General features: G+C 34.7%; 2 protein-coding genes across 2 annotated transcripts; both read left to right on the top strand.

Moving 5' to 3' along the window:
* Nucleotides 1-608: 608 nt before the first annotated feature.
* LOC108733096 (lipase 3-like) lies at nt 609-20524 on the top strand. Its single transcript, XM_025981489.1, has 10 exons — nt 609-617; nt 712-809; nt 875-878; nt 913-1134; nt 6101-6127; nt 17603-17660; nt 17758-17846; nt 19571-19834; nt 19961-20174; nt 20232-20524. The coding sequence occupies exons 1-10, from the start codon at nt 609-611 to the stop codon at nt 20522-20524; spliced, it is 1278 nt and encodes a 425-aa protein (XP_025837274.1).
* Nucleotides 6298-14010, top strand: LOC108733112 (lipase 1-like). The gene is made up of 7 exons (XM_018464163.1): nt 6298-6672; nt 7178-7373; nt 7430-7547; nt 7609-7858; nt 8426-8584; nt 13389-13607; nt 13681-14010. The coding sequence occupies exons 1-7, from the start codon at nt 6520-6522 to the stop codon at nt 13831-13833; spliced, it is 1248 nt and encodes a 415-aa protein (XP_018319665.1). The 5' UTR covers nt 6298-6519; the 3' UTR covers nt 13834-14010.
* Nucleotides 20525-27619: the final 7095 nt, after the last annotated feature.

Raw genomic sequence — 27619 nt, 5'->3', positions numbered from 1 at the left:
GATGTTCTTGACCAGGGCCGTCTCTAAAATTAAGACCTCCCCGTGCATACTGTTAAATGACCGTCGTATATATATACAGATACAAAAAACATTTGTTTTTGCAATTTTTATTTATGCAAATGTACTTAATATCTATAAACAAAACATGTGTCGTACAATTCAAAATTATACAATATAAATATCAATGAAAAAACCAAATAGATTTTCTAGCTTTAATGCAAAAGTAGAAATTAAACTGTTTAAAAATAGTTTAATGTGTTTGCCACCTCATTTTCTATTGAAATTAATGTCAATCTTAAACAATTTTCTATTATTCGGAGAAGCTTCTTTCTCCAGAAGCTACAGAAACGGGTACGGTCAGTAATATTCTTAATGCTGTCACAGCATTAGGAAAAATTCTGGGGGGGTTTACTGTAAGGGCTAATGTTTGGACTAGAAATTATTAGGATTCATTTAGACTTTTCAGGGATTTCTTTCAAAGAGGAAATTTTTCCTCAGAATCATTGTTATATCTAGGTAACGATTTCCTGGTGGGTAAACTGCATATTCAAAAATACGAAAATAATAAATAAAATAAACAATCAGACACAGAAGATTTTCTTAGAAAAATGTCGAGGGTATAGCGAAGTAAAGAGTGATGGCTTAGAATATTTTTTTTTTTTCGGGGAAGAGGGGAAATCTTCAAAAGACACCCTGCCGTCCGTATGATAGGGTGGTGTTGGATTCACTCTGAAGGAGCGCCTACCAACTAAAACCCCTCTACCTCAGGCCGTTCTAGGACCAGTGCAGTTGGTCCTCTTCAGCCATATGTATAGTTTTGTTATCTGATTTGTGATTTTTTGTGAGTGTTACTTGTGTGTGTGTTTGTGTTTAGTTGGGTTGGTTTTGTGGTTATCTGATGGAGTTGGGTAGGGAATTAAGGTGGTCGATGAAATCATCGGGGAGATCTGGGGTAATGGACAGGAGTCGGGCGGGAGGGAAAGTGACTTTTTGTTTGGGTTTGGTGGTTATTCTGCGGGGAGGTTGTGTAAGTGTACGTGTGGAGATGGGGTTATTTGTTTGGATGGCCCTTTTAACAAATTTGATTTGAAGTGTGACGATACGGTCTGTGATGGGTGGGATATCTACGATGTTGTACAGGTCTTGTGAAGGGAAGAACCTTCCTAGTCTGGCGATTTTCCTTAGGATTCCTCTTTCGGTGGCGAGAAGGACTTCTGATTGACTATCGGAAATATTTGTTAGTGAGACTGCTCGGTAATCGATTAGTAGTCTTACGAAATTTTTGTATGTGTGGAGCAGTGTTTCTATGCTACATGATTGTATGGTGCCGTTTATGAGAGATAAAAGGTTTGCCCGCTTAGGAACTTTGTCTAGAGTTATTGCTAGATCCATGTGTGGGTTCATAGTGTGCATGAGTGTTATTGGCTTAGAATACTTTTACTTACGTATTTATACAAAATAAACAAAACAGAGGGAAATGGTCAGCTCTCTATACAGATGCCGACCTCGGCACCCCCAGTTTAATAAATGGGCTGCGTCGTAAAATTTTGGTTTACGTTACTTAAAATTTTGCTTTATTTATAATCGTTATTTATTAATCACATTATCCGTAACATAAATATCCCCAATTTTGATTATAAAATTATGATGCCAGCCAGCAAATTCCACTCGCAGAGTGCAAATAACGAATTCTAGACTGGCGAAAAGTGTAGTGTCATCGAAAAGTAAAGGTTGTGTGCTAATTAGCCATTACGAAATATGAGAGAATGAGGCAATAGGGACCAGTGAGCAATGGGAGCCAGTGTGCAGCATTTAAAAGGCACTCTCTTAATTACCGATCAGCCGATATATTCAACCAGTGGCGCCAGTGACCGCATGTGAGTATACAGGGTGTAACAGAAATAAGTGATGAGATTTGGAGGGTGTAAACAAGATACAATAAATAATCGTACGCGGAGTTAAGGGCAAAATAAAATTTTGATAAAAGAAAATCTTAATAATTTATAGTCTAAAGCCGGTCCTGTGTGTGAATTGACAACATAGGTGTCTACCAAATAGTGCAATGAAAACTTTGCAGCTACAAGGATGGAGAATGTAAACATTGGCGATTATTGAAGGTCTAGTACTACATATAACGTTTGGACCAAATAAGTACGTTATGGACAGCACTATGTAAATGTGCAAACACAAAAGAAAGAAAAAAAGTAAGTTATGTAACGTAGATATGCATCATCTGAATAATTGTAATTTTACTAAGGCAAATTTTTCACATTACAACTGAGATATTCCCATACGTATTTTATTTTGGGGGAGCTGTAAGTAAACTTACCAAAACAGTAAAATAAGACATCAAAAATTTCGTACCACACATTTACCTATAACAGTTCTTGAAATCGCGAAGGATGCAAATTTGCATCGCACCAACAGTGATTATTGAAAATTCAAAATTCCGTCCCACGTCAAGCAAATTTGTCTGCAAACACCCTAATATGGAAAAAATTCAGCTAGACAGCACTTTTCCTTCGAAACCAACGACACAAATTCACTCGGGGATGTAAATCAGTTTCAAGCAAAGCTTGCACTCGTTGCAAATGATAAAGATGCAGCAACTGTTCCTTTATAATTTGCCACACTGTCACATGAGAGGAGCCAACGTCCTTTTCTATTTCGCGTGCACTATTTTGGAGATTGTCTTCTTTGAAACTGAGGATTTCGTCCCTACAGCGGCGATATGGTTTAAATCGGATATTTTTGAACAACCTGCACTAATGATTGATGTTGTATTGCAGAATTAGTTTATTGAACTGGACATCATTTACCTCATACCAGGTTTAAACGTTAAGAGAATAAACGGCTACTACTACACCCTCAATCACACTTAATATAATCTGACAAATAAACAATACATGAGCTAAAAAATCAAAACAAATATTACACTAATGCTGGTAACCATTAGCTGATTGAGTGCAGCGTTGCGGGTCGTACTTTTTTGCCAGGGTCCAAATTGTATTTATCTGTACTTTCAACTATGATTTTCTCGAAAACAATGAACTTTCGGACTAACAAACATTTAGTTAATATACCACAAACGGCGCAGTAAACGCCATCTGTAGTACAATGCTACATTTTAGGATTACGTACGCTTCAACAAGGTCCATTTAAATATATGGATATCTACTTGCTGAAACATATCCCGGGTGTAGCTAACCACTACGTGATAGGCACGTTACTATAATCAAATAAAATAATTCGAAATGGTCTGTATTCTGTCGAAACTGTCAGACGCAGATCGCTATTTCGATCTCTTTGGATCTCATCAGCGCGTCGCAGACAGCTTCGACAGAACACAGACCAATTTTTACCAGCTGTCTTCACAGCGCGTTTTAGAAAATACGACAAATGACGCTGTAAACGCCATCTGTAGTACAGTGCTACATTTTAAGATTACGTATTCTTCAGCAAGGTCCATTTAAATATATGGATATCTACTTCCTGAAACGAATCCCGGCGTAGCTAACCAGCGCAGTAAACGCCATCTGTAGTACATTTGTGTGCCATTTGTGGTATATTATAAAACGCGTCCGGCAGTTTCGACAGAATGCAGACCATTTCGAATTATTTAATTCAAACATTTAGTTAATTTTCATGTTTTCAGTGCTCTATCACTTCCTGCAAGCTAGGCGCTTATTTCTATTATACCCTGTATTCATATACATATACATTATTACATCATTTTCATAACATACATATATAAAATATACTATAAATTTATTGTTTTATTGTTTTTTAATAAAGCAGTCAATATAGAATGAACCTACGGCATTATAAACAGTTGGTTTTGATTTTCACGAACGTTTAATAAGTTTTTGGTCAGAAATCATGGAAACGACCAGTCGCATACCACGATTTCAATTTCATTAGATCTTTTCAGCGCACCGTAGGCGGTCTCAATATTTTACTAATTAAACCGATGCAGGTCTTAAAGAGGGACTTTATATGAACACATGAAATACTTCAGTATTAGCAGCAAATACTACATGATAATACACTGCCTTGGATATTCATTAGCTACTAGCGACCCGCCCCAGCTTCGCACTGGTGCAATGCTGATACTAAATATGTATATTTTTGTTTTGTTTAGATTATTATCGAAAAGGGGAAATCTTCAAAAGATACCCCCTGAACATACTAAATATACTACAGAATGTCTTTATATACAACATTCACAGCTTTTTTGTCATTAGACAATACAAACCGGCCGGTACCGCCGCAACTGCTATGTCCCTGAGTTTTAAATCTGTAATATCTTCGAAAATATTTATTTAAATTACATGCTTTAAAAGGACAAATTAATCTAATATTAAATGCACAATGTATTTAAAGTACTTAATTAAGCCATTATTTCTCGTAAAAAGTATAGGATAAAAAATGGTTATTGTGGGTTATCCCTAAGAGATAGGCATATACCATCGCGGACTTTTTTGTAGACCTTTTTAAGGTGTACAATAATGTAGTACATTATTTTGATCTATCTCGTAGGGTTCAGCCAGCGTTTGCAATGTAAGCCCAAAAAAATGTGTTTATTTACGACATCACATTACAAACCTCTAAAATTATCAGTGTTTCTCTACTATATTATGCATTTATTATTACATATAAACCTTCCTGTTGAATCACTCTATTTATTAAAAAAAAGCCGCATCAAGATCCGTTGCGTAGTTTTAAAGATCTAAGCATACATAGGGACAGGCACCGGGAAGCGACTGCTTTATACTATGTAGTGAGTGATTATCAATTTATTTTTTTATAAACAAACGGAGTAACTAGAACCATAGTGGTTCCCATTTTCCCGCAGTGGCGAATGAAGAAAATATGAAAAACTGGCAGACTTACAGGCGATGAAGATGAAGCAGAATGATGTTTTATTGTTGTGATTCCGCTGTAGTACCTGCGGTCATTTAACTATATATTTATGTTTATTACGATTGTTATTATTAATAAAATCATTAAACATTGATTTATTGCCATTTTAGTTTAACATTTATCCAGAATAAAATGAACAATATTTGAAATAAATAGTGGTTCCAAGTTCCAGTCAATTAACATTCATATTTAGTTTTTTGATTGCAAATTTGATCTATTTTACTTGATTGGAAAAATATTATTAATAAATCTTTCTACATGTTCCAAAGTAGCTATAGACTTTGTGCATGTATTCTTATAGAAGGAAAAGATAATGCTTTATTACATTTTTTTAAGTAGTTCCGATTATCCCATTCTTCCCTTTGCGTCGTTGCAGTGATAGGAGAGAATGCAGGTAACAACCATGTACTGCGTAAACAATTAGAAGATAGGAAAACTTTGGTTTCCACGAGAAATGTACCGATAATTGGAGATGATTGTGCATTGTCATTCATTAAAATTGCAAAAAAATTAAAAAATTATAGAAGATCAAACTTTTAATAATACCTGTAACAATTATACTTTTAGTGTTGAATTAAGTGTAAAACCTATTGATGTTGTTCTACTACTATCAATTTACAACAGAACAGAAACTGGCCAGTCAAAAATTCGATATTTGACCCGAATTTCTATAACTTCGTCCAGAACGAAGGTGTTCTGATCGTGAGTTAAGGATGGAGGAGTTACGTTACGTGTTCTCACGATACCATTTAACTTCATTCTACAAGGTTAATTCAAGATAAGGAAACCAAATTTATTTCTGCCATATTTTGCAGAATAAACAATAGTTGCACTATTTTTACATTTCTGTTTCACTTCATATTAGTTATTCGAGTAGTGAACCCATACTTTATAAAAATAAGTTTGTAAGCGTAAGTTTTGTTTTTTGCATAAATGAACAATTTTAAAACGAACGACCTTATATTTGGTTACTATAGTAATTAAATTATATTAGGTCAGTGTATTAAAACTATGTTTATCTATTTCCCAATCAATATTCATTATCTAGTAATTATTTGGAAATATTTAATAATCATACTATTTAGTTGCCAGTGATAAAAAAGAACGTAATTTTCTTTCAAGTGCCTAATCGATGAGTAAAAACAATTTCACTTTCAATGCGGAAGCCAACTTTTAGAAAAAAGTTGTTCCTATCTTAATCGTCGTATTCACCTAACCCATATATATGGTTGCCACTATAGGCGGATCTTTGAGAATAAATACCTCATAACTTATGGGAATCAGTTTCTACCAAGCATGCAGAAGCATGGGTATGTACATGTCCCAGTAGAAAGTGGTCGTAACCATAACCATAAGCCATTCGACGCCAAGAGCGCGAACACCTGTGGCTAGTCAATTAAAAAAAAATACGGCCGAAGAAATTTCGCGGTGAGTCGCAACCACGTTTGTTTGATAGCATCGCATCGATCAAACGGATACAATTTTCGTTTCATTCATTAAAATCAAAAGTGCCACTTGTAAGTAAAAAAAAATAAACAGGACGTAATCGACAACAAGTATTTGAGTGCTGTTTCACTTTTTGTTGTGACCGCCGCAATGCAACTGGTACCTTCAATCCTTTTGCTGCTTGCCAGCATTTATTTGCATTATCAGGCTAGTTTAGATGTTTTGGGGAATTTCTTTCCACGATTAAAACAAGGATATCAAAGACGAAGTTTGGACAAGAGGTCACCTGTAAGACGTACCGCAGTAAGTAAAGGAAATCGAATTTGTTTGACCCGAAAGATAACGGGTTTCTATTAGTTATATACGTATTTAATACAAACTTTTGTTGTATAAATCAATTTAAATCGCTAAATTTCTTATTAAAATCCTGAACGTTTGCAGTTCCTTGAATAAAAATTATGTTGGTACCAATGCTTTCTCTATTTTAAGAGTCTTTTCCAAAAACCTATTCATACTGGTATGAACAGATTCAACAACATAGTCTTTTATGGCATGAATTCATGGTAGAATCATTATTCTCTCTGAAGATCTAACAGTTTATTTAGACCATGGCTCTCCCCAGTCAGAATAATAAAATTCTACCATCGATCATCATCATCAAGAGATTTTGCTTCTCTATGCTGATCATATCATACTTTGATCAATTGTAATTAATTAATTAAGTTATTTATACCCGAAGAATCTTACAAAATATGTGACTAAAACTTTAGAAATAACTGTTTCTATGAGGGAATACATTTTTTGATAGGAGACCCTTGCAAACAGTTTTGGATATTTGTGTGAAGCTCATACTGTGATCACGGATGACGGATATATTTTAACTGTACATCGGATTCGGAAATTTCCACCCACATCCGATAAACAACATTCAGTTGCTCTTCTTTTACCAGGATTCATGGCTTCGTCGGACTCGTGGCTATTTCGAGGAAGCAACAAAGATTTGCGTAAGTAAAATTGTCAAAGATTCATCTTAATCTTTTGATCAGAACACTTATTCAAGCGTACATCTTCGCCGATGCGGGTTACGACATGTGGATGTATAATCCACGAGGAAATGTATATTCAAGAAATCACGTAGTTTTGGACCCGGATGTTGATGAAAAGTTTTGGAATTTTAGGTAAGCGTTTCAATTGAATGTTTAACTGTTGTTTCTCGACATGAAAAAGGCAAAATTAAAGTTTTCATGAAATGGGAGTTTACGATCTACCAGCTGTAATAGACTATATATTAAAATTTACAAAAGAACAAAAAGTTTCCATCACAGCACATTCCATGGGTGCAGCAATTAGTTTTGTGACGTGTTCGTTGAAACCAGAATATAATAAAAAGATCAGCCTCATTATAGCTCTTGCTCCTGCTGCTGTCATTAATTTGGAGTCGCTCAATATGGCTACCAAGACACTCATTCATATGGCCCCACTTTTAGAGGTAAATAGATACAGAAAGGGTTAATATTAATTAAAACTGTCATCCACTTCCTCGTAAGGAATCTTGAGAAACCAATATTTTTATTAAACTATTACTCATACAGGCTTCTATCACTTCTTTTTTATAATACTGAATTATTTTTGGATATCAGTCAACTTAAGGAGATTGGAGAACTACGCTGTTAAAGTTATTACTGTTGCACAAATATAAGTAACCAATTGTAAGAGTCACATGCGCAAAATATGATTTGATTAAGCTGTTAAATATTAATAACAAAACGAAATATACTATATATTAAAAATTAGATGAACAATAAAACAGTCTCTTAAAACTGCATGACTTTTGACGATTTTAAAAAATGGTGAAACTATTTTATTTTTTATCTATTTTTTAATGTTTAGCATCTACTTTGCTTCATTGTAAATGTTTAACAGCTTCATCAAATTAATTTTTGCAGATGTAACTTTCGCAATTACTTATTTACTATTCTTAGTGCAACGTAATTTCATTAACTGCGTAGCTCTCCAATCTCCTTAATAAAAAGCATTCTTATGAGGAATTTTTCAGAAATTCCTGCGACACAGACGTTCTTTTGAGATTTTTCCTCAACGAAAATTAAATGGTAAACTGGCGGAATTGCTTTGTAGCGATGATTCTCCTTCCCAAGAACTCTGTTTATCATCAGTGTTTGAAGTAACAGGAAGAGATTATGAACAGTTTAACAGCGTATGTATTGAATTAAACAATTATTTTTTATTATCTATATAGGTCAATGAAATTCTATTCAAATTTTTTATTGATTGAAACGTATATGTCTATACTTATTTGCTACTAGTTCAATTTGCTTATTACACGAACAGGTATGCATATACATATATATTTTATAAGAGTACAGATTAGGTTAACATTCTTGGGTCAATTATATGCAGTGGTTAGAAAATTTTTGCGGATTGAATACCAATGCATGTTATATACGCCCTACATTTTAGCATGAAATTAAACTCACATTATCGTATCAATGTCGAATTTCAAAAGTGGAAGGTCGCGTGATTTAAAGGTAAATCGCGTACGTAACAAATGGTTCTTGGATCACTGAAGATAAAATTCCTCAATCATATTTAACTCACAAATCACATAAACTAATCATGAGTAGTCAATGCAAAATACAGAAAATTTGTAATAAATTTGTTTCATGTACCTACCTACTGTAGTGGCACGTGTTCGCATTGACTTATGTTAAGGTGACCAACTATTTTTTGTTCAAAAAGAGTACACTTTGCAAGTATTTCATAGGTGAAAAAAAAAAAGAAGAAAAAACGATAAAAACTTTATTTTCTTTTAAAAACATATTTTTCTTCAGAGTGGATTTTTTTGCTAAATGAGGATGTTCGTCTAATAATGTAGCCACATCCGAACAACTTTCATTTTGCATATTAAATTTGATTGTTAAGACGGCAGATACAGAAAGATGCGACTTCTCACTGCTCCAATAATAATCATTCCCTAGTGAAAATACCCTTTCAACAGCAGCATTAGTGCCTGGGCAACATAAGGAAATTTCTATTAAAACTTTTAAATTTTCATGTGGGATATGTTCTACTGTAAAATGCCGAAAGATTTCTAGCCATCTTTTGTCAGGTTCTATTTTCTCATCGTTCCATTTCTTCAATTTTTCTTCATTTAAATATAAATTTACTCTTCGAATTTCTTCAAAGAGAAAATTGTCATTAATAACAATATATTTTACTAATACAAATGAGTATAAAATTATACAAATGAGTACTTTCAGAGTACAGGATTTGAAAAGAGTACGGTTTGCGAAAAAAGAGTACAAAACTCAGTAAATGAGTATAGTTGGTCACCTTACTTATGTGTTCTGCAAATTTTCAGAAAAAATAAAATCATCCACAACAGAGTTTAAATAATAAAAATGCTTTTGATTATGTGCGCCACGTCGTTGTTTCAAATCAAAAAAATATAAATCACTTTTCCTTGCGAGCATGTACTAGTGTACACGCGTAAGAAATGAAACATCTGTTGATTATATATTATAGTAGTATTTAAAACTTAAACTACTTCATTAACTAATTACTAAACACCAGAAAAATACAACTTTATTTCGAGCGGACGAATGCGGAATGTTGATTTAGTTTTGTTAAAACCTTTTACGTTTGCACCAAACAAAACTGCAGAAGAATTACAAATCTAACGCATATGCAATACATATACGACGTCTGTTCGCGAAGTATCGCGAATTTTGTGTTTATTCAAAAATTGTTTATTTATTCATGAATATCTATTTTGTCCCCTTCAAAGTAATTCCCACCAGATATTATACACTTGTGCCAACATTTCTTCCAATCCTCGAAGCACTTCAAAAAATAATTTTTTGAGATCTTGTTCAGCTCCTCCTTCGATGCCGTCCTTATCTCAATCGTAGCGTAGCGTCGTCCTTTCAGTTTTGGGAACAAAAAAAGTCACAAGGGGTCAGATCTAAGGAACGATGTGTAAGCAGGGGCGTTATCATGGTGCAAAAGTCAACTTTTGTTCTTCCACAAAGCCGGGCGTTTCTGGCGGATTGTTCTGCGCAAATTGCAGGTAATATTTCTTATGGGCCGTTCTGCCCTATGACAATAACTCTTGATGCACCACACCCATGCAATCGAAGAAAATTATAAGCAAAGCTTTCACATTCGACCTAACTTGGCGCTTTTTTCGGCCTTGATTCGTGCGCAGCTTCCATTGGGATGATTGAGCCTTAATTTCCACATCATAACCATAAACCCATGATTCGTCACCAGTTATGATCCTCTAGAGCAAATTTGAGTCGTTGCGGATAGAGTCCAAAAGCTCCTTAGCAATGTTAATGCGATGCTGTTTTTTGGTCGAAATTGAGCAATTTTGGCACGAATTTCGCGGCGACCCGTTTCATGCTTAAATCATTGTTAAAAATCGAATGGCAGAAACCAATCGATATGTTTAAGTTCTCAGCAATTGCTCTAACGGTGATTCGACGATTGGTAAAAACTATTTTCTTCACTTCGTCATTGTTTTCGTCTGTTGTTGATGTATTCGGGCGTCCGGTACGTTTTTTGTCGTTCACATCTTTTCGACCCTCTGAGAACCTTTTGTACCACTAATAAACGTTGCTTCGGTCCAAGGTAGCTTCACCATATGCCACAGTCAACATTCGGAATGCGTCCGCGCACTTAATTTTGTTTTTCATACCAAATTTGATACAGATTTTTTGCAAGCAAAGTAGCTGTCAAAAATTAACTGAACATTCAACATGGTTAAACTTGTCGGTATAAGCGAGAGGCATGAGTACTAACATAACGCCACAAAAAAAATCGAAAATTGAATATACGTAACCCGCGGAAATTCAAAATTCGCGATACTTTTTGAACAGACTTCGTACACTACAGCGTAGGCGCGATCTGCTGACAATTTGTCGTAATGGCAATTTTCGGATTATCTGTTGCTACTAACAGGCTAGTTTCTGAAGCCTGTTAAAATGACTCCTTTTCGACGTATCCACCAGGGGTCACATGGCGCGTGACGCGTGATGCGTGATGCTATGGTTCGTCCTAAAGTTACACTTTTCTGTTTTAAACTCTAGTAAATTTCCTTCCTACCGTCGATAAAGAAGTTTCACTTCAATAAGGAAAATTTATACAGGATTTTTCACGAACCTATTCTTTTTTTAATGTCATAGTGCAATGCAATCTCCATAATTAGTATGTGTGAAGTGCTTTACATCAAACGTTACGTGCTCTGCATCAGGGATAAGTGCTATGTGTGAAGAGCTGAAGTTAAATGGGATGAAAAGTCACAATAATTAAAAATGTTTCTAACAGAATATGTTCTCAAAATAACTTGCATACAGGGGTTTTTCATAACCCATTCATTAAAAATTTTTTAACTTTAGAAAATTGATGTAGTTTTGGTACTATGGTACAGAACGTAAAAGCTGACACTTTTTCTAATTAAAATACTGGAATGCTGTATTTTATATAACATTTTTGGATAAAGGTACCTTTTCAGATCGACCGATAAAACAACTCTGTTCCAAAAATTTTTCAGTTTTCCAGATATTTCCGTTTTTCTAAAAATTCTGATTGTTTTTAAAGCAGTAGTCTGGTTATTAATTCATCATTGAACGTGGAATTGAATTCGGTACTGATTAGTAGAATGGTTCCCTATATCTAAATCTAACAAATTTAGTTTATGTATTATGGTATAAATAAGTTTTTATAAAAATTCACAGACTTTCCATATTACGCAAGCATCTTATGCGTAAAGAAAATACCGGAGATAGATACAGTTGAAAATGTCAAAGGAATGAAGGTGACCTTATGAAGGAACGCTTTTTTTAGAAAGAAAGGATCTCGTCATGGTTACGTACCCGAAAGTATCTCCAGACCAAACGGGATTATAAAATTTTTAAAATATTCTTCGCTCCTGTTCAAGCACTCGATTATCCTTCTTTATATTTTGTCAGTTGTAACACTCTTATATAATAGCGCATGTTCAAGTCGCCTTAAATAAAAAGAACACACTTTTATGCTCGTGAACGGTTAATTTAGAAATTCGAAAAAGATTAATAAAGATGTATGTTTGGAGCGCTGTACTGTACGGGTGTGAAACATGAACAGTGGGCGCAGCGGAAAAGAAAAGGTTAGAAACGTTCGAAATGTGGCGTTACAGGCGAATGATGAGAATACCGATAGAGAAGGTTAGAAATGAAGAGGTATTAGTAAGAATAGGAGAACAGGGGACTCTATGGAAGTCAAATAGAAATAGGCGAAATAAGTTAGTAGGACACCTTCTCAGGCATGAAGGTGTAGTCAGACTTATTAGAGGCACAAACGGGAGTTAGGAGGGGTAGAGATAGACCTAGATTAGATTACTTTTCGCAAATAGTTAAGGATGTGGATTGTTCTAGTTTTAGGGAAATGCGAAGATTAGCTCAAGATAGGAAAGAGTGGAGGTGCATGTCTAACCAGTCTTAAGACTGACGACCTTATGATGATGGTAGGAAAAAATTCCGTCATTAAATTAAATGTGATTAGATTAACGTTGGTGTATGCTTCTCCCTTTAACACGTGTGAACTATTAAACAATAAATGTTAAGTAGTATGCATCAGGTATAAGTGCTATATACTAAGCCGACAGTCCTATTTACCGCCCAGCTGCAACCGCTAGCGTGGTAACTTTCCACGTCGTTGCTATGTGCAAGAACTTAGGTTAGGTTTTGACCCCTTTTCCGACCGACATTCCTACACATCAGCTCGCTGCAGTCCACTAGCCACGCCATTTTTCACCGCTTGCATAAGAATGATCAGTAGAAAGGGACACGTTGTTTTTCAGAAATAATATCTACAAATTTTTCTAAGTTAAACACGTTTACTCTGCTTGAATACCCATTGTCTCAACCCTGAAAGTTTCATATCAAAACTCTCATTTATAAGCTAATACTAATTAATATTTAAAACAACAGCCCTGACGTTAATGTGTACTGCATTTTTAGACCATGTTGCCGACAGCATTTCATTACTACCCATCTGGTACATCCCTTGGTACAGTAATGCATATGGTAGAAGTATTTCAGGGACAGTTTCAATACGATAGCAGTGGTAAGTCTAAGGAAATGGATGAATACTCACATGATACCCCCTACAATCTTTCAAAAGTGACTACCCCGGTGGCTATTTTTTATGGTAAAAAGGACCAGATGGTCCAAAAGAAGGTATAATAAATTTTTAACGATGTTAACATGCCTTCCTCTGAGATTTGAAACTAATCCTAAATTATTGCTTCAGGATTTAGAAAGATTGGCGAAACAATTAGACCAGGTGGTGGGTCTTTATAAAGTACCTCATCATTCGTTTAACCATTTGGATTTTATGTGGGCATCAGATTCTGCTTTACTACTTTACACGCACCTTTTAAATTTAATGGAAATGTACAAGTAGCGACCAACAAATTGTTTATGTAAAAATTAGGAAAACAGTGTGATACTACTTAGAATAGTCTTTTTCTTCTTTTGACAAACAGGGTGATATTTATGAATTTTGCCATCATAAATTTAGTTAAGTAGATAGTATGACGTAGTTACTGCTAAACGTGACCTGTAAAATATAAGCCAAATATGTAATAATTATTAGACGAATTGATTAATAAATGATGGTTGTTTCATTTACATTTTGTAACATTAGATGCCTGTAAAATAATTGATCCTTAACACAAAAACAAACACAATGGTTAGATACGAGGATTTATTCGTAATCCTAAATAAGCAATTAGGATTCTTCAAGTAGAAAAATAAATAAATTAATAATAATTTAAACCTAAATGCAAACGACGTTATGTGTATGTATACTAAGCAAAAGCGTAAGGAAGGAAAGGTAAGGTAAAAAATCGGTTGTCTGTAAAGTCGGTTTACTGACGATAGTTGAACGTGACAACGTCATAAGAAAATACTGATGGAATGGTTTCATTTTTCAAAACAAAATTTTAATTTTATTTGTTTGATAGATATTTTGTATGGATATAGAGAAGGAGGTAAATGGAAATGTATTATTGTATAGCAGCTGTCCACGCGAACGCATCGCTCACTCAAGTAGGAGAGAGACAGATGTCGAACGCTGCCGAACGCGGAGGCCGATTGTGCCTCTTTGTCGCTCGTTCAAGCCTTAAATGGAACGCCTCAGAGCGAGGTAACGCCGCATGAGTCATGTTTTTCCGTGCGTGCAGCCGGCTCCATCGTTGTCACGTCAAAAAATAAGAACGGACTCATTTATCGAAACTAGCAGACGTAGATCGCAATTCATCGATCAAAACAAAAATGAACTTCCTTGAATGTTTAAAACATAAATAAATGACACAGATGAACAGGTCTAGTTAATAACAAAAAATTAATTAAATTTCAAACTAATTCATTATAAAAGCTCTATAATTTTTCGTAACGTAATACCTTCAACAGTTAATAGAATACAATAATTTCATTCAGTATCATGAAATAATTGTATTTCATCACTTGATGAAGCTACTGTGTAGCGAAACAATTGTAACGTTTTGGTAATTAAGTTAGTTTATTTAGTGCTTAACCTGTAATATTTCATGACGTTTATTTTTCTGTTGTAATTTTTACATCTCTATTTAAGGTTTTATTTGATCTAATTTTTAAGAAATACAAAATACAGTCAAACTTTACCAACTCGAACTCCTAAATGCAACCAATTATGTTCAATTCAAAAGATTTTGCTTCGCGATACATTTTAATATTTATTTCAAATAATCACTTCTAAGTGGCTATTGTTGTTATTAAGCTCACTTCTAAATACCCTTACCATCGCATCCGGTAATGACTGAGAAGCAAAAAACCAGAATTAGTTAGTCGTCATACAAACTTAGAACATTATTTTAGATATTTCTGTATACACACATATATGTGCTAGGTATTTTTGAATACTTTTACCCAAAGTTATAAAATCGTTGCTAAGCGTTATTAATGCTTAAGGATAACAAACATAAAGGTCAAGTCATTTTTATCGTTGCAACTAATTGTTCCGAGGAATATTGATACAAATTTGAATAATGAGACAATTTATAATGTGAAATCAGCATTCGAATCTGGAGTTAAAGAAATTATAAGCAAATGCGTCTTCAACATTCATTTTCAATTTAAGTATAAAAAAATTCGAGTTAAAACAATGTGGAATAAATACAAGGTGTTTCTGAAATAAATCTTTGGAGTGTGTTAATGAGATGCATTAAAGAATTGCATATTAAGCATCGTGATTAAGGAATAAATAAATGCAGGAAAATATAGAAATTACAGTCCGAAGCCGCTTCTGTGCGTGAACTGGCAACGTACGGTGGAATCACGATAACAACTTGACGAATACATCGATGGAGAATGTAAACAGTGGCAGTTATGGACAACATGGTGTTACCAAACCACCACTGAGATATTGCCAAGATTGGTTACCTTCTTTTTGTAGATGGTTGGCCAATACCCCTACCCTCTCATTAGAAAAACACATACATATGTACACACACACAAACACCCACACATGTACGCACGCACACACGCGTATGTACATACACTACATGCTTCGGGGTGTCTAATACCAAAATGATTTCTCAGTCGTGTAAAAACATCCCAAATGGCTTATTCCTTTACAACAATCATCATACTACGGTCTTGCAAATAATCAGCGTTCTGCAGTGGCTTTTGATACATGCATTGTTTCATACAACTTCACGCAAAGAAGTCAAGCGGATTAATTTAGATACTACACCTTGGTCAACGTAGAGGACCCGTGTGTCCAATCGAGTGTCTAGGAAACTCTTCGTTTAGACACTATTCTGCACTGACCTATGACACCGACCTATTGCTAAAGACTTCGACTGACTACATACATAAAAGCCTACAACGTTAAAAGAAGAAGGAACTATTCTAGCATGACTATAACATAAATATCGTAAAGAACACTTATAATAATCTAACAAAAACAACAATGCATGACTCAAATACAAAAGAAATACAACACGAGTCCTGTTAATAACTAGCTGATTGATTGTTTTGTCATGATCATGCCAGGACCGGACTATGTGTACTTTCAAATACGTTATTCTCGAAAACGGTGAACTTTTGGGCCAACAAACATTTACTACATTTTCTTGTTTTGTACCGTACTATCTGCCGCAAGCTTGCTACCTATTTGAAAAACACCCTGTATAAAGCAATATAGAAGGGAATAAAAAATATTCGGTTTAGAAAAGACTTCCCGTTCTTGTAATAAAATTACTGCTTTTTTTAACTGTAATGCAGAGTACTTTAACAGACAAGATTCCCATTGAATTTTTATTTTTTATTTTTATTTCGCTATATTAAAATTTTGGCGCCATATGTTATTTACAATACAAACAGGAAATAGATAAAATAATTGGTACAAATCTTTAATAATGTTAGTAAAACTACTAAGGAATTTGAGCAAACAAAAGAGGAAAATTCTTTCCTGAAAGGTTTACAAACAAAAATATCTTATCGTTGCCCGGTTGAAAGAAAATCTGTATTTGGAATAAAAGTGTAGTTCGTAAATCGATAGCTACAGTTTATAACAGATACTCAACAGAAACATAAAGAAGTAAACAATGTTTGCAATTTAAGTAGTGCTGAAAAGTGTATAGCTTTTTCCGGATTTTGTGCAAAAAGAAAATGATTGAGGCACACATTGCTGCATTTACTTTACTACTTTGTGCTGGAAATTCTTTTCCCATTTTTAATATAAATTGTGAGATGAATTCAAGCAACACAAAAGGAAACGTTGATCAGAATAGGATGCCAGAAACTTTCAGAAATGTAAAAATGAATGTTGAAGACGCATTTGCTTATACAGTAAGTAATAAAAATTAATATTGAATGAATTATCATAAAGTAATCTAAAGAATGCGTCTACATTCTCGAAGAAATAATCATTTTAAACTGTCTGTATTCCACAGCATCTAAATTAATTGATAATAAAATAGAAACATACCTTCGTTCTTGTTTTATATATCTATAATTGGGTTTTGTTTAATTAGGACGAACTGATAAAAAAACGTGGTTATCCTGTAGAAATCCACTTTGTAATGACAAAAGATTTCTACATTCTAAAAATGCATAGGATTCCTAAAGGAAAATATGATAAAGATCGAACTGATAAAAATAAAATTCGACCAGTGGTTTTTCTACAGCATGGAATACTTGGATCGTCTGCTGATTGGGTATTACTTGGGCCAGAAAAAGGCCTCGGTAGGTAATTACTAATTTTTCGTTACGTCCCTAATACCAATTAAAACGCGTAGTTAGTTAAATAATGTATCAACATTTTTATTTTTAAAATTTTTAGCATACATTCTAGCAGATGCTGGGTATGATGTTTGGATGGGAAATGTCAGAGGAAACACTTACTCAAGGAATCATACTTGTTTGGATCCGGTAAATTAATATTGTTCATCATCATCATCATCATAAGGTCGTCAGTCCTAAGACTGGTTGGACACGCACCTCTACTCTTTCCTATCTTGAGCTTATCTTTCCATAAAACTAGAACAACCCACATCCTTAACTATTTGCGAACAGTAATCTAATCTAGAACTAACTCTACTCCTCTTAACTCCTATTTCTGTCTCTAAGAAATCTCTTAGTGTTCTACCAACCTATCTCGCCTATTTATTATTGGTTTTCATAGAATCTTCTGTTCTTCTATTCTTTCTAATACCTCTTCACTTCCAATCCACGGTATCTTCATCATTCGCCTGTAACACCACATTTCGAACGCTTTTAACCTTTTTTTCCGCAGCGCCCACCGTCCATGTTTCGCAAGTGTACAGCGCCGCACTCCAAACATATACCTTTAACAATCTTTTTCGAATTTCTAAATTAATCGTTCGCGAGCATAGAAGTGACTTCTTTTTGTTGCTATCCTCTGCTTTATATCCCTTCTACTCCTTCCGTCCTGACTTATCTGACTTTCTAGATACCTAAAATCAGCCACTTCTTCTAATTTTTCGTCTCCTATCTTTATATTCGCCCTTTCCCCACTTTTTCTTCTCTTGCATACCAGTCTTTCCGTTAAGAATTTTTAATTGGATATATGTACACAGGGTGGCCCAAAATGTACGCTATTAGTCCAGTTGGTAGAGAATTTTCTCGTCATAAATTTGTTACCGGACAGGAGTTGTTCCTTGTTGTAGAAAAGTTAAGCATCCCTGTATATTTTGAAACTTCGAAAAAGTGTGCGTTAACAAATGAGGGAGGTCCAAAGCTGGCAAAAACCATCTAGAAGGCAAGATATGCCTTTTAGAAAGAAAAATTTCAAATAAAAATTGTAGAGAAGTTAAAAAATTTTAATTTGAGCCTCACTACGATCAATTTTGTCAATTGGTTATTGCACAAATCCCAAAAAATCGTCAAAAATTGCAATTTCTTGTTTGTTTACTGCAAAAATGATATTTTTAGTGATTTTATCACGTTGAAATGAAGGTTTTTAAATTTCGAATCGAACTAGTTTTTGTGGGAGTAAATTTGTCAATTTGTTAAAGAAATATTGTAAATTGTTTATCCCAACAGACTTGAATAGTTATTGCCGTAACTTTTTTTTGAGCAAATATTTTCAGTTGCACATAGGTTCAATCTCTTTGATAGGTTCAATCTCTTTGTAAAGGTGGAGTTCTTCATATCCCGTTTGGGGCAAATCAAAAAATTAATTTTTATCCCCTTATTTATTGCTGCAAATAAGGGGGTCATTTTTCTTTATAAAGAATAAGAACTGGAGCGACCCCTACGTAACGTACGAATTTTTAAGCGAGAAATATGGTGACTTCGAAACAAACATTAAAAAACAAAACGAATCTTGTACGACCAATAGGAACCGAGTTAACATTTTTTCTTTTAATCATCACAGATTAATTGTTTTTAACTATTAAGAAATGAATTTGGCGACATTCAATAATCAAATGATTATATTTTATAGTATTGTTTTTAAAGAAGTAGTAATTTTTTTGTTATTGCTAAAAGACCTACTTAAAGTGAAACTGCAGAAAGAGCAGTAATCTTCTTTGTTTTCTTGTGATAATATCGTCTAAAAATACTGCCAACTACTAACTACAATAAATACTATAAATATTGTAATTTTGTCAATTAAGGTTACAGATGCGGAGAAATTTTGGGACTTCAGCTGGCACGAAATTGGTTTCTACGATTTACCAGCTATGATAGACTATACACTTGAAACAACAAACAACGAGAAACTGTTCTATGTTGGCCACTCTCAGGGAACTACCGCTTTCTATGTAATGACGTCGATCAAACCAGAATATAATACAAAAATAAGGGCGCAGTTCAGTATGGCTCCAGTAGCTTACATGAATCATATTTTCAGTCCATTTGTAAGGATTTTCTCCTTTATCAGAATTCCTGTAAGAGTAAGTACTCTGTTGCGTTTTCTGGGCCATTAAAATTCTTAGATTTCTTATTGTAACTGAAATATATTGATAAATTAATTAGAATTAATATCTTAGTGGGTTGCAAAATTTATTGGTTTAAACGAGTTTTTGCCAAGAAGCGAACTAATAGCAAATTTGGCCGCTGTATGGTGCAGTGATGATTCGATGTCCCAATTTATATGTCGAAATGCATTATTTGCAATAACTGGTTTTAACAAAAAACAAACGAATGATACAATGTTACCTATTATTTTTGGTCACTCTCCTGCAGGATCGTCTACAAAACAATTCTTACACTTTGGTCAACTCGTTCATTCAGGTAAAATGTAATCGATAACTGCAATGACATGTCTGGAAAATTTAGATAATATTTTAGGAAAGTTCCAGAGATACGATTATGGTTACTTGGGAAATTTTAAAAAATACGGTTCTTTAAATCCACCTTCGTACGATTTAAGTAAATCTACCGCCCCAGTATATTTATTTTACAGTACAAACGATTGGCTGAACTCTGAGGAAGACGTTTTGAAACTCGAATCGTCTTTAGGAAACGTAAAAGGAAAATTCTTGAATCCTGATCCGATGTGGAACCACATGGATCACATATACGGCATTGACGCAAACAATCTCATTTATAACAGGATACTCAACCTAATGCAACATCATTAGTATACGACTAAAGACTATTTGATGGTGGCTTCTACAAGCAATATTTGAAGGACTGATTTGAAAGTACAGAAGTTAATTTAATTTGCTGATATAGCAACTGTTTTTGTCATTTACTGTGCTTGCTAGAAAAATATTTCGCCCATTTTAAATACACCATATTTGATTTATAATCTATTTACCTAACCATTTATTCAACAAAGTGTAGTAATTAGAAGTGGGTCTCTTTTATTTATTTGTCCTGTTATTCTTCTGAATTACTGAAGCCAATCTTCTTGCACGAAATTCAAAGTAGCACCAGTCAGTACTGAATTTTAGATTAATCAGTTGAAATGGGCAGAATAAAATCTATGAACGTCCACTAACCCTTTCCGCAAATGGCGTGCGGCATACGTATTTATTATAAAATATTTTCAAATACACTAATGACGAGTTAAGAACTGAACATATTAGGAATATTCTATTACATGCAATCATCAAAGGGCGGCATCATCGTTTAGAAAATAAAACGTGGCATAGGAAAATTCGTCAAATACTTTCAGCCTTCTTTTCATGAAGTAATATAAGACTTTTCTTCTTTTGATAACTGTTACGATTTGTTAAAAAAAAAAATGAGAATTTGGTTTGTTTAGGACAGGTTTCAGAGGTGCCAGAAGCCGGAAATATTTTTAGATAGACGCGATTGAAAAAATATTGTCACATGTAGGCAACCCAACATTCACTAAATTATGTATTCGCTTGTGCAATATGAAAAGTAAAATGCTGTTAAAGATGTATGTTCGGTGAATGTTTTGCCTTGCCTGTATACTCGTCTGAGTTAAAAATAATTTTTAAATAATATTGATCGATAGTAAATACAATATCGTCAATAATATATTTTGTAATTTCTAATCAAAATAAAAAATAAAATATTATGCAAAACCGCGCCTTAATTTATAAAATATTTCACTTTTTCACCGCCTATAAGAGGTTTTTACGACATTTGTATGCATAATAAATTGATACTAACAGTTGATTGCGATTATGTCATATAACAAACGCAGTATGTACTCCCCTAAAACAATTTTTAATCTAATGATTTATTAATAACCTTTTGCCGTCTAAGCTCTAAGGCGAAGTGTTGTTCTCTCGAAACCATAACTAATGAAATTTCACAAACAAAATAATAATCCTAATAAAGATAATAAGTTAATGACATAAACAAAATAAATAAAAATTAATAACAAAAATAATAAGAAAATATGATTTTATAAAAGTGGAATGTTCAGTCTTTTATTTGGTCTTAAAATTACTTTAATAGTCCGGTCGATATAAGAGACGTCAAGGGAACGAAAGATCCCTAACCTGTTCCGGAGTGCAAGTAATCCAACTGAGTCCTTTGAACATCCGGCCAGTAATGATACTACTCTCGTGGAAGCCCCAGAAAAATTTCCTGATTACTCTACCGTCTTAGGTTGAACTCGTAGTTCTACATCCTGTTTGATGTGGGAAAGATGATATTGTGAAACCTGCTGAAGATTAGATAGGTACCGCCTGCAGTGGAAGGTTTTAGGAGCCTCCTAACAGAAACTGGTAGTGAATGCTTCTGCATCCGTGCGTTGATTGAGCGAAAGTAGAAATCACCACGTTAAGTAAAATAAATCGTACAAGATTCGTATATCAAGAGTTGTTTCCAGAAGTATGGAACGGAGAGAGTATAAAAGGCGACTAACGTTATGCTCCCTCCTACCGAACGGTACGGCCTAGAGGTTTAGACCATTGCTTAGCATTCGGGATGACGCCGGTTCGATTCCGGGTCCGTCTGCCTTGGTCCAAGTTTTTCTGTGGTTTCCTTGGATCACTTAGGCAAATACTAGGGCGGTAATATTCCACAGATAATCTTTCATTCTCTTATGTTTTCATTCCGTCCGTCTCAACTTTCTCACCCGAACCACCACCCACCCATTCCCACGATTCCTGAAAGCAGGCTGAAGATGGCCTTCCGCCCTACCTTCCGGCATAGTCCGGAGGGACTGCCCGCCCACCAGAATTACTGGCTGGTGGGATTGAAACACCCAAAAGTTTTTTTTTTAATGCTCCCTCCATCAACAGCTCCGTGAGAGTTAATTTTTTTTAATAACTCAAACTCTTCTCTTGTTACGACTATATAGGGGTATCTCAAATTATTTACCTCCACGCTGTCTTCTTATTCTAACGCTCTCCTAGTTCATGTTCTGTGTATACAATCCCTAAATATTCTTTCCTTCTTTTCCTCATTTTCTAACGAATGTACTCCTGACCATTAAGTGAAGTTTTCTTTTTTTATGATCGACTGTCAGTCCCGACACCCTACCAATTCAAAAACATCAAGTTAAGCTCATTTAAAGGTGTAGGTAGTAATTAAATAGAGAATAATACAATTAAATGAGCTCAATTTGATGCTTTTGGAAAAGATGGGATTCCATTAAAAAGAGCGTCGGTGGCAGCCGTTTGGGAATAAAATCCAAACGTGAAAATTTTACAAAAACCATAAACCATGTCATAATTTTTTAACGGAAAGTCTAAACGTTCTTGCGTTCCGCTGTGTGATGAGCATGGGATCCGTCGCGTCGCTCAAGTGCAACTCCATATATCAAATTCATAGCGAGCTGAGTAGCGAAGTGCAAATGCAAGCTATCTACATTAATAATTTAATTTATCAATTATTGTGATAATTTATAAGTACATTAAAGTTATGAGATAAATAATTACTGCATATTAAAATGTTTACAAGTGACAACAGTGCAAACGTAACAGTGTTTTGGGTATTTTTACAGGTGTCAGCACTGAGTATAATGATATATGCTTACGATTTATTTGTAAATTGCATTGTGTTTAACTCAAAAGCTGCCACCAGTAATCGAGTTAATAGACAGTCTGATAATAATAGTTATAAATTTAAATATCTAAAGAAAAAATAACATTCTGTTAGAATAGTAAACTTCTTGTTTTTGTCATTTACTGTGCTTGCTAGAAAAATATTTCGCCCATTTTAAATACACCATATTTGACCAGTGGTTTTTCTACAGCATGGAATACTTGGATCGTCTGCTGATTGGGTATTACTTGGGCCAGAAAAAGGCCTCGGTAGGTAATTACTAATTTTTCGTTACGTCCCTAATACCAATTAAAACGCGTAGTTAGTTAAATAATGTATCAACATTTTTATTTTTAAAATTTTTAGCATACATTCTAGCAGATGCTGGGTATGATGTTTGGATGGGAAATGTCAGAGGAAACACTTACTCAAGGAATCATACTTGTTTGGATCCGGTAAATTAATATTGTTCATCATCATCATCATCATAAGGTCGTCAGTCCTAAGACTGGTTGGACACGCACCTCTACTCTTTCCTATCTTGAGCTTATCTTTCCATAAAACTNTGGGTTCGAGAGGGTAGCCTCATAGGTAGGTGCCCCCGAACTGGTCACTGGGATGCTAACATCTACGGATGGTTGGGTGTCCAGGGAAGCCTTTACTTATTTTAGGTTGACACTAGCTAGTCGTCGAAGAAAAGTAGACAAATGGTAATTCACATATCTTGAATATGAGTTGGTTATAACGACAGATCCTGTGGGAGCTAGGGGGAAGAAATCCCCCGGGTGAGTAATTGAAACAATCATTATTAATTGCGAACGGAACAGTAACTGTTTATGTTTTTTTTGATATCTGCGATTTTCCTGTCGAGTCTATAAATCATTTGCCGCTGCTGAGTGACCGCTTCGTGATGACCCATGCAGATTGTTATTGATATGAAGAACTATCTTCAGGTAACATCTTCAATTAATTATTAAAGTTTTACAATTCCAATACTAAAAAGAAGGAATTTTTCGCGTAAATTAACAAAGTTGGCAGTATTTCTTCAATCTAACCCATAACAATTTTACGCTAACCTGAAAGTAATTTTTACCCTACAATCGAGACCTTCTTTTGTTTATAGTGTACACGCTGTCTTTTGATTTTCTTATAGTAACTATAGGGCTTAATTGGTGGAGGATCCTCTCAAAATGTTGTTTTTGTTTTCGTATACCTATAGCTCTAATACTCGGTTGGGGATTCCCCTGAAATAGTCGTTGCTTGTCGCCTGTTTCATTGTTTCCATGACTTGTTACTAACCTGAAGTGAATAGATAAGTGAATTGTATACAGTGTATAGTTCAAGTTTTTTTTGTAATAGACGATAACGAATAAACGCAAGACCTGAAGAGTTATTGCATAATCGATCGATATAACTGACTGGAAAACAGATAATAGCCAGCTGGCTAAAATGGATAAAGTTCAAAGAATTTCTGAAACGATCTTTAAATGGATATGTTATGATGATGGTCAAAGTTTATCAAAGAAGCTGATTGATAAGACATGCCTTCTGAGCCTTCAAAAGGACATGCTGCAGTCTCTTGATCGAGTCACTATTGAACTCCGAACTGAAATGATGATCGTTGAATATGTAGCTTCATTGTTCGAGGTTGTGCACACAAATGATTTGCTTTTGGCAAACACAGAAGATCTAAAATTAGCTGTATCAAAATTTAGTTGTTTACTATGGTGAGGTGTCAGAAATACAATTCCTCTTAGTGATACCAAGATTGAATAGACATTTAAAAGGGCCAATGTTACAATTACCAATTAAGCGTCTCTAAACTTTTTGAAATTAATGTATGACAATTTGCTAGTTTGGAAGAAGTTTCGGAAGAATAATATAAAAATAACTTGCATATATAACTTTTTATCCAGGGTATTTTTAATATCCTCCAAATTCCACATCTCAAACGTTTGTAATTGCTTCTTTCTGTAGTTCCCACTGTCCACGTTTAACACCTCACTGGCAGCTGTGCTCCAAAAATGCACTTTTAATAATCTTATCTAATAAATTTGCAATTTGACCGAATGCTATTTCTATGTTATAAGTGACCCCACCCCAGTTACTTGAAATTTATCGGATTTTTATTAATTTTATTTTTATTTTTGGAATGACACTACAATACCACTGGTTTCTTCATGGTAAAAGTTGATTTTCTAAGTATATGTAAAATTGTAATGATTAATATGGACTGCTAATTATTGTATCTAAAAAATTCAAGAAGATTGATTCTTTTAGCTCTAGGGTAAATTTGATGCTAGGGTAGAATGAATTAGTCTGATTACGGAGATATTAGCATAATGTATGGCTCAATGAAAAACATGTTTCGTTAGTAGATTTTTAATTGATAATCTAAAAGTAAGATAAAAATATCTCGCTAATTAAGTAGTGCTGGTAGGGGAACCCAGATGTGCTTTTTTATAAAACTTCTGTTTATTGATGTTTATTTAGATCAGGATTGTGACAATGTATTTTAATTGTTTTACATAATACTGTTGGAATAGGCGAAAATAAATTAATATCAAGTAAAATAAGAGAACTGTTTAAATAGATAGCTTTAATTTTTTTATGTTATTAATTAAACCTTATAAATAAGTTTGTTTTAGAAATAAAACTGTTCGATCTTATTCACTGGCTTAAAAGTAATGAACCACAGTCTACCTAGATATACATATATATTTCCGAAAATCCACAAAGGAGTTTTTTTAAGTTTGTTTGGGTTACCTTGTTATAGAAGGTTTTGAGGAGGACTTAGAAAACGAATAATTAAAACTAGATAACAACAACATACAGGGTTTGTCCGGAAAGTAATAGGACTGAGTCGATTTAAAAAAATTTATTGGGCCAATCGTTACAATTCTTTAAAAACATTCAAAATAGGCTCTTTCCGCGTCGATGCAGTGCTGCCAGCGCGATTTCCAAGCAGTGAAGGCGTCACGGAAGGCATTCTCCGGAATAGTCTTAAGAGCCGCGGTGCATGCTGCTTGGATCTCCTCTGTTGTCTCAAAATGCTTGCTTTTCATCGGCCTTTTCAGGCGAGCAAACAAAAAAAAGTCCGGGGGGGGGGGGCACATCTGGGCTGTAGGGCGGCTGCGGAAGTGTTGGGATGCCGGCCTTGGTCAGGTAGCTGTCCACAAGAAAGGCGATGTGAGCCGGGGCGTTGTCGTGGTGCAACTTCCAGTCGGCTGCGATGTCTTGTTTGACCCTTTGTTTGAGTCTCTTGGGCATTCCACGTAAAACTTTTGTCCAGGAGGAACAAATTCATGGTGGACGATGCCTTTCATGTCAAAAAAACAACGAGCATCGTTTTCACTTTGGATTTGCTCATTCTTCCCTTTTTTGGGCGAGGAGACGCCGGCGTGTGCTACTCGGAAGATTGCCTCTTTGTCTCGGGATCATACTCAAAGATCCATGAATTTAATTGCGTACCTCTGCTCTAACGAACGCTGCATTTTCGGCTTGCACCACTCACAGAAACACGTCGCGCGAAAAAGCCTGTTCTGACTCTCCAGGTGCTCGGAGACAACTCACCAACCGCTCGTTCGTTAGCTAGGAATGCCCTCTACCGAATCCAGTCGGTGTGCGCACGCTCCGAAGTACAGTCGCGACGGAAGGAAATCAGTCCTATTACATTCCGGACAAACCCTGTATATTTACAACTTAACAACAACTGGCGTAATGAAGGGAGAAGAAAAGCGACTTGTTCTGCTGAAGGCGTAAGACGAACTGATTTTGTATTTATGAAAAATGAAAAACTGTTCTACAAGGAAGGAATAGAGAGGGTAATAGATACGAGTAGCGAAGTATTGAAATATGGAAACTTTAAGATTAGAAATACCAAGAAATTGGTGGAAGTGTCAACCACCGAAGAAACCGATTGTAAAATTGTAATTAGGAAGGAATGAAAGGTACAGACGTCATGCGGTTAATACACGAAAGATGAAATGTTACAGGGATTATAGGAAAGTACAGTAATAGAGTTATTTAAATATAGGGTTGTTCGGAAAGTCATTTCGTTTTTTTTTGTGGAAATGAAAGACAGTTTTCGTATTATAAACAAATACTTTATTAAATTATATATTGACCGTTCTGGTCCAACACCTTTTGCCATCATTCTGGTAGTAGCATAATTCCACGCTCATAAAATTTTTGGTCTTTGCTGGCAAAAAACTGATCGAGGAGGTTTTTGACCTCCTCATTTGAGGTGAAGGTTTTACCGT

Source organism: Agrilus planipennis, unplaced genomic scaffold (genome assembly GCF_000699045.2).
Source record: "Agrilus planipennis isolate EAB-ADULT unplaced genomic scaffold, Apla_2.0 scaffold53, whole genome shotgun sequence".
Lineage (NCBI taxonomy): Eukaryota > Metazoa > Arthropoda > Insecta > Coleoptera > Buprestidae > Agrilus > Agrilus planipennis.
Note: the sequence above shows the minus strand (reverse complement) of the source record. Positions and strands in the feature narration are given on the sequence as shown.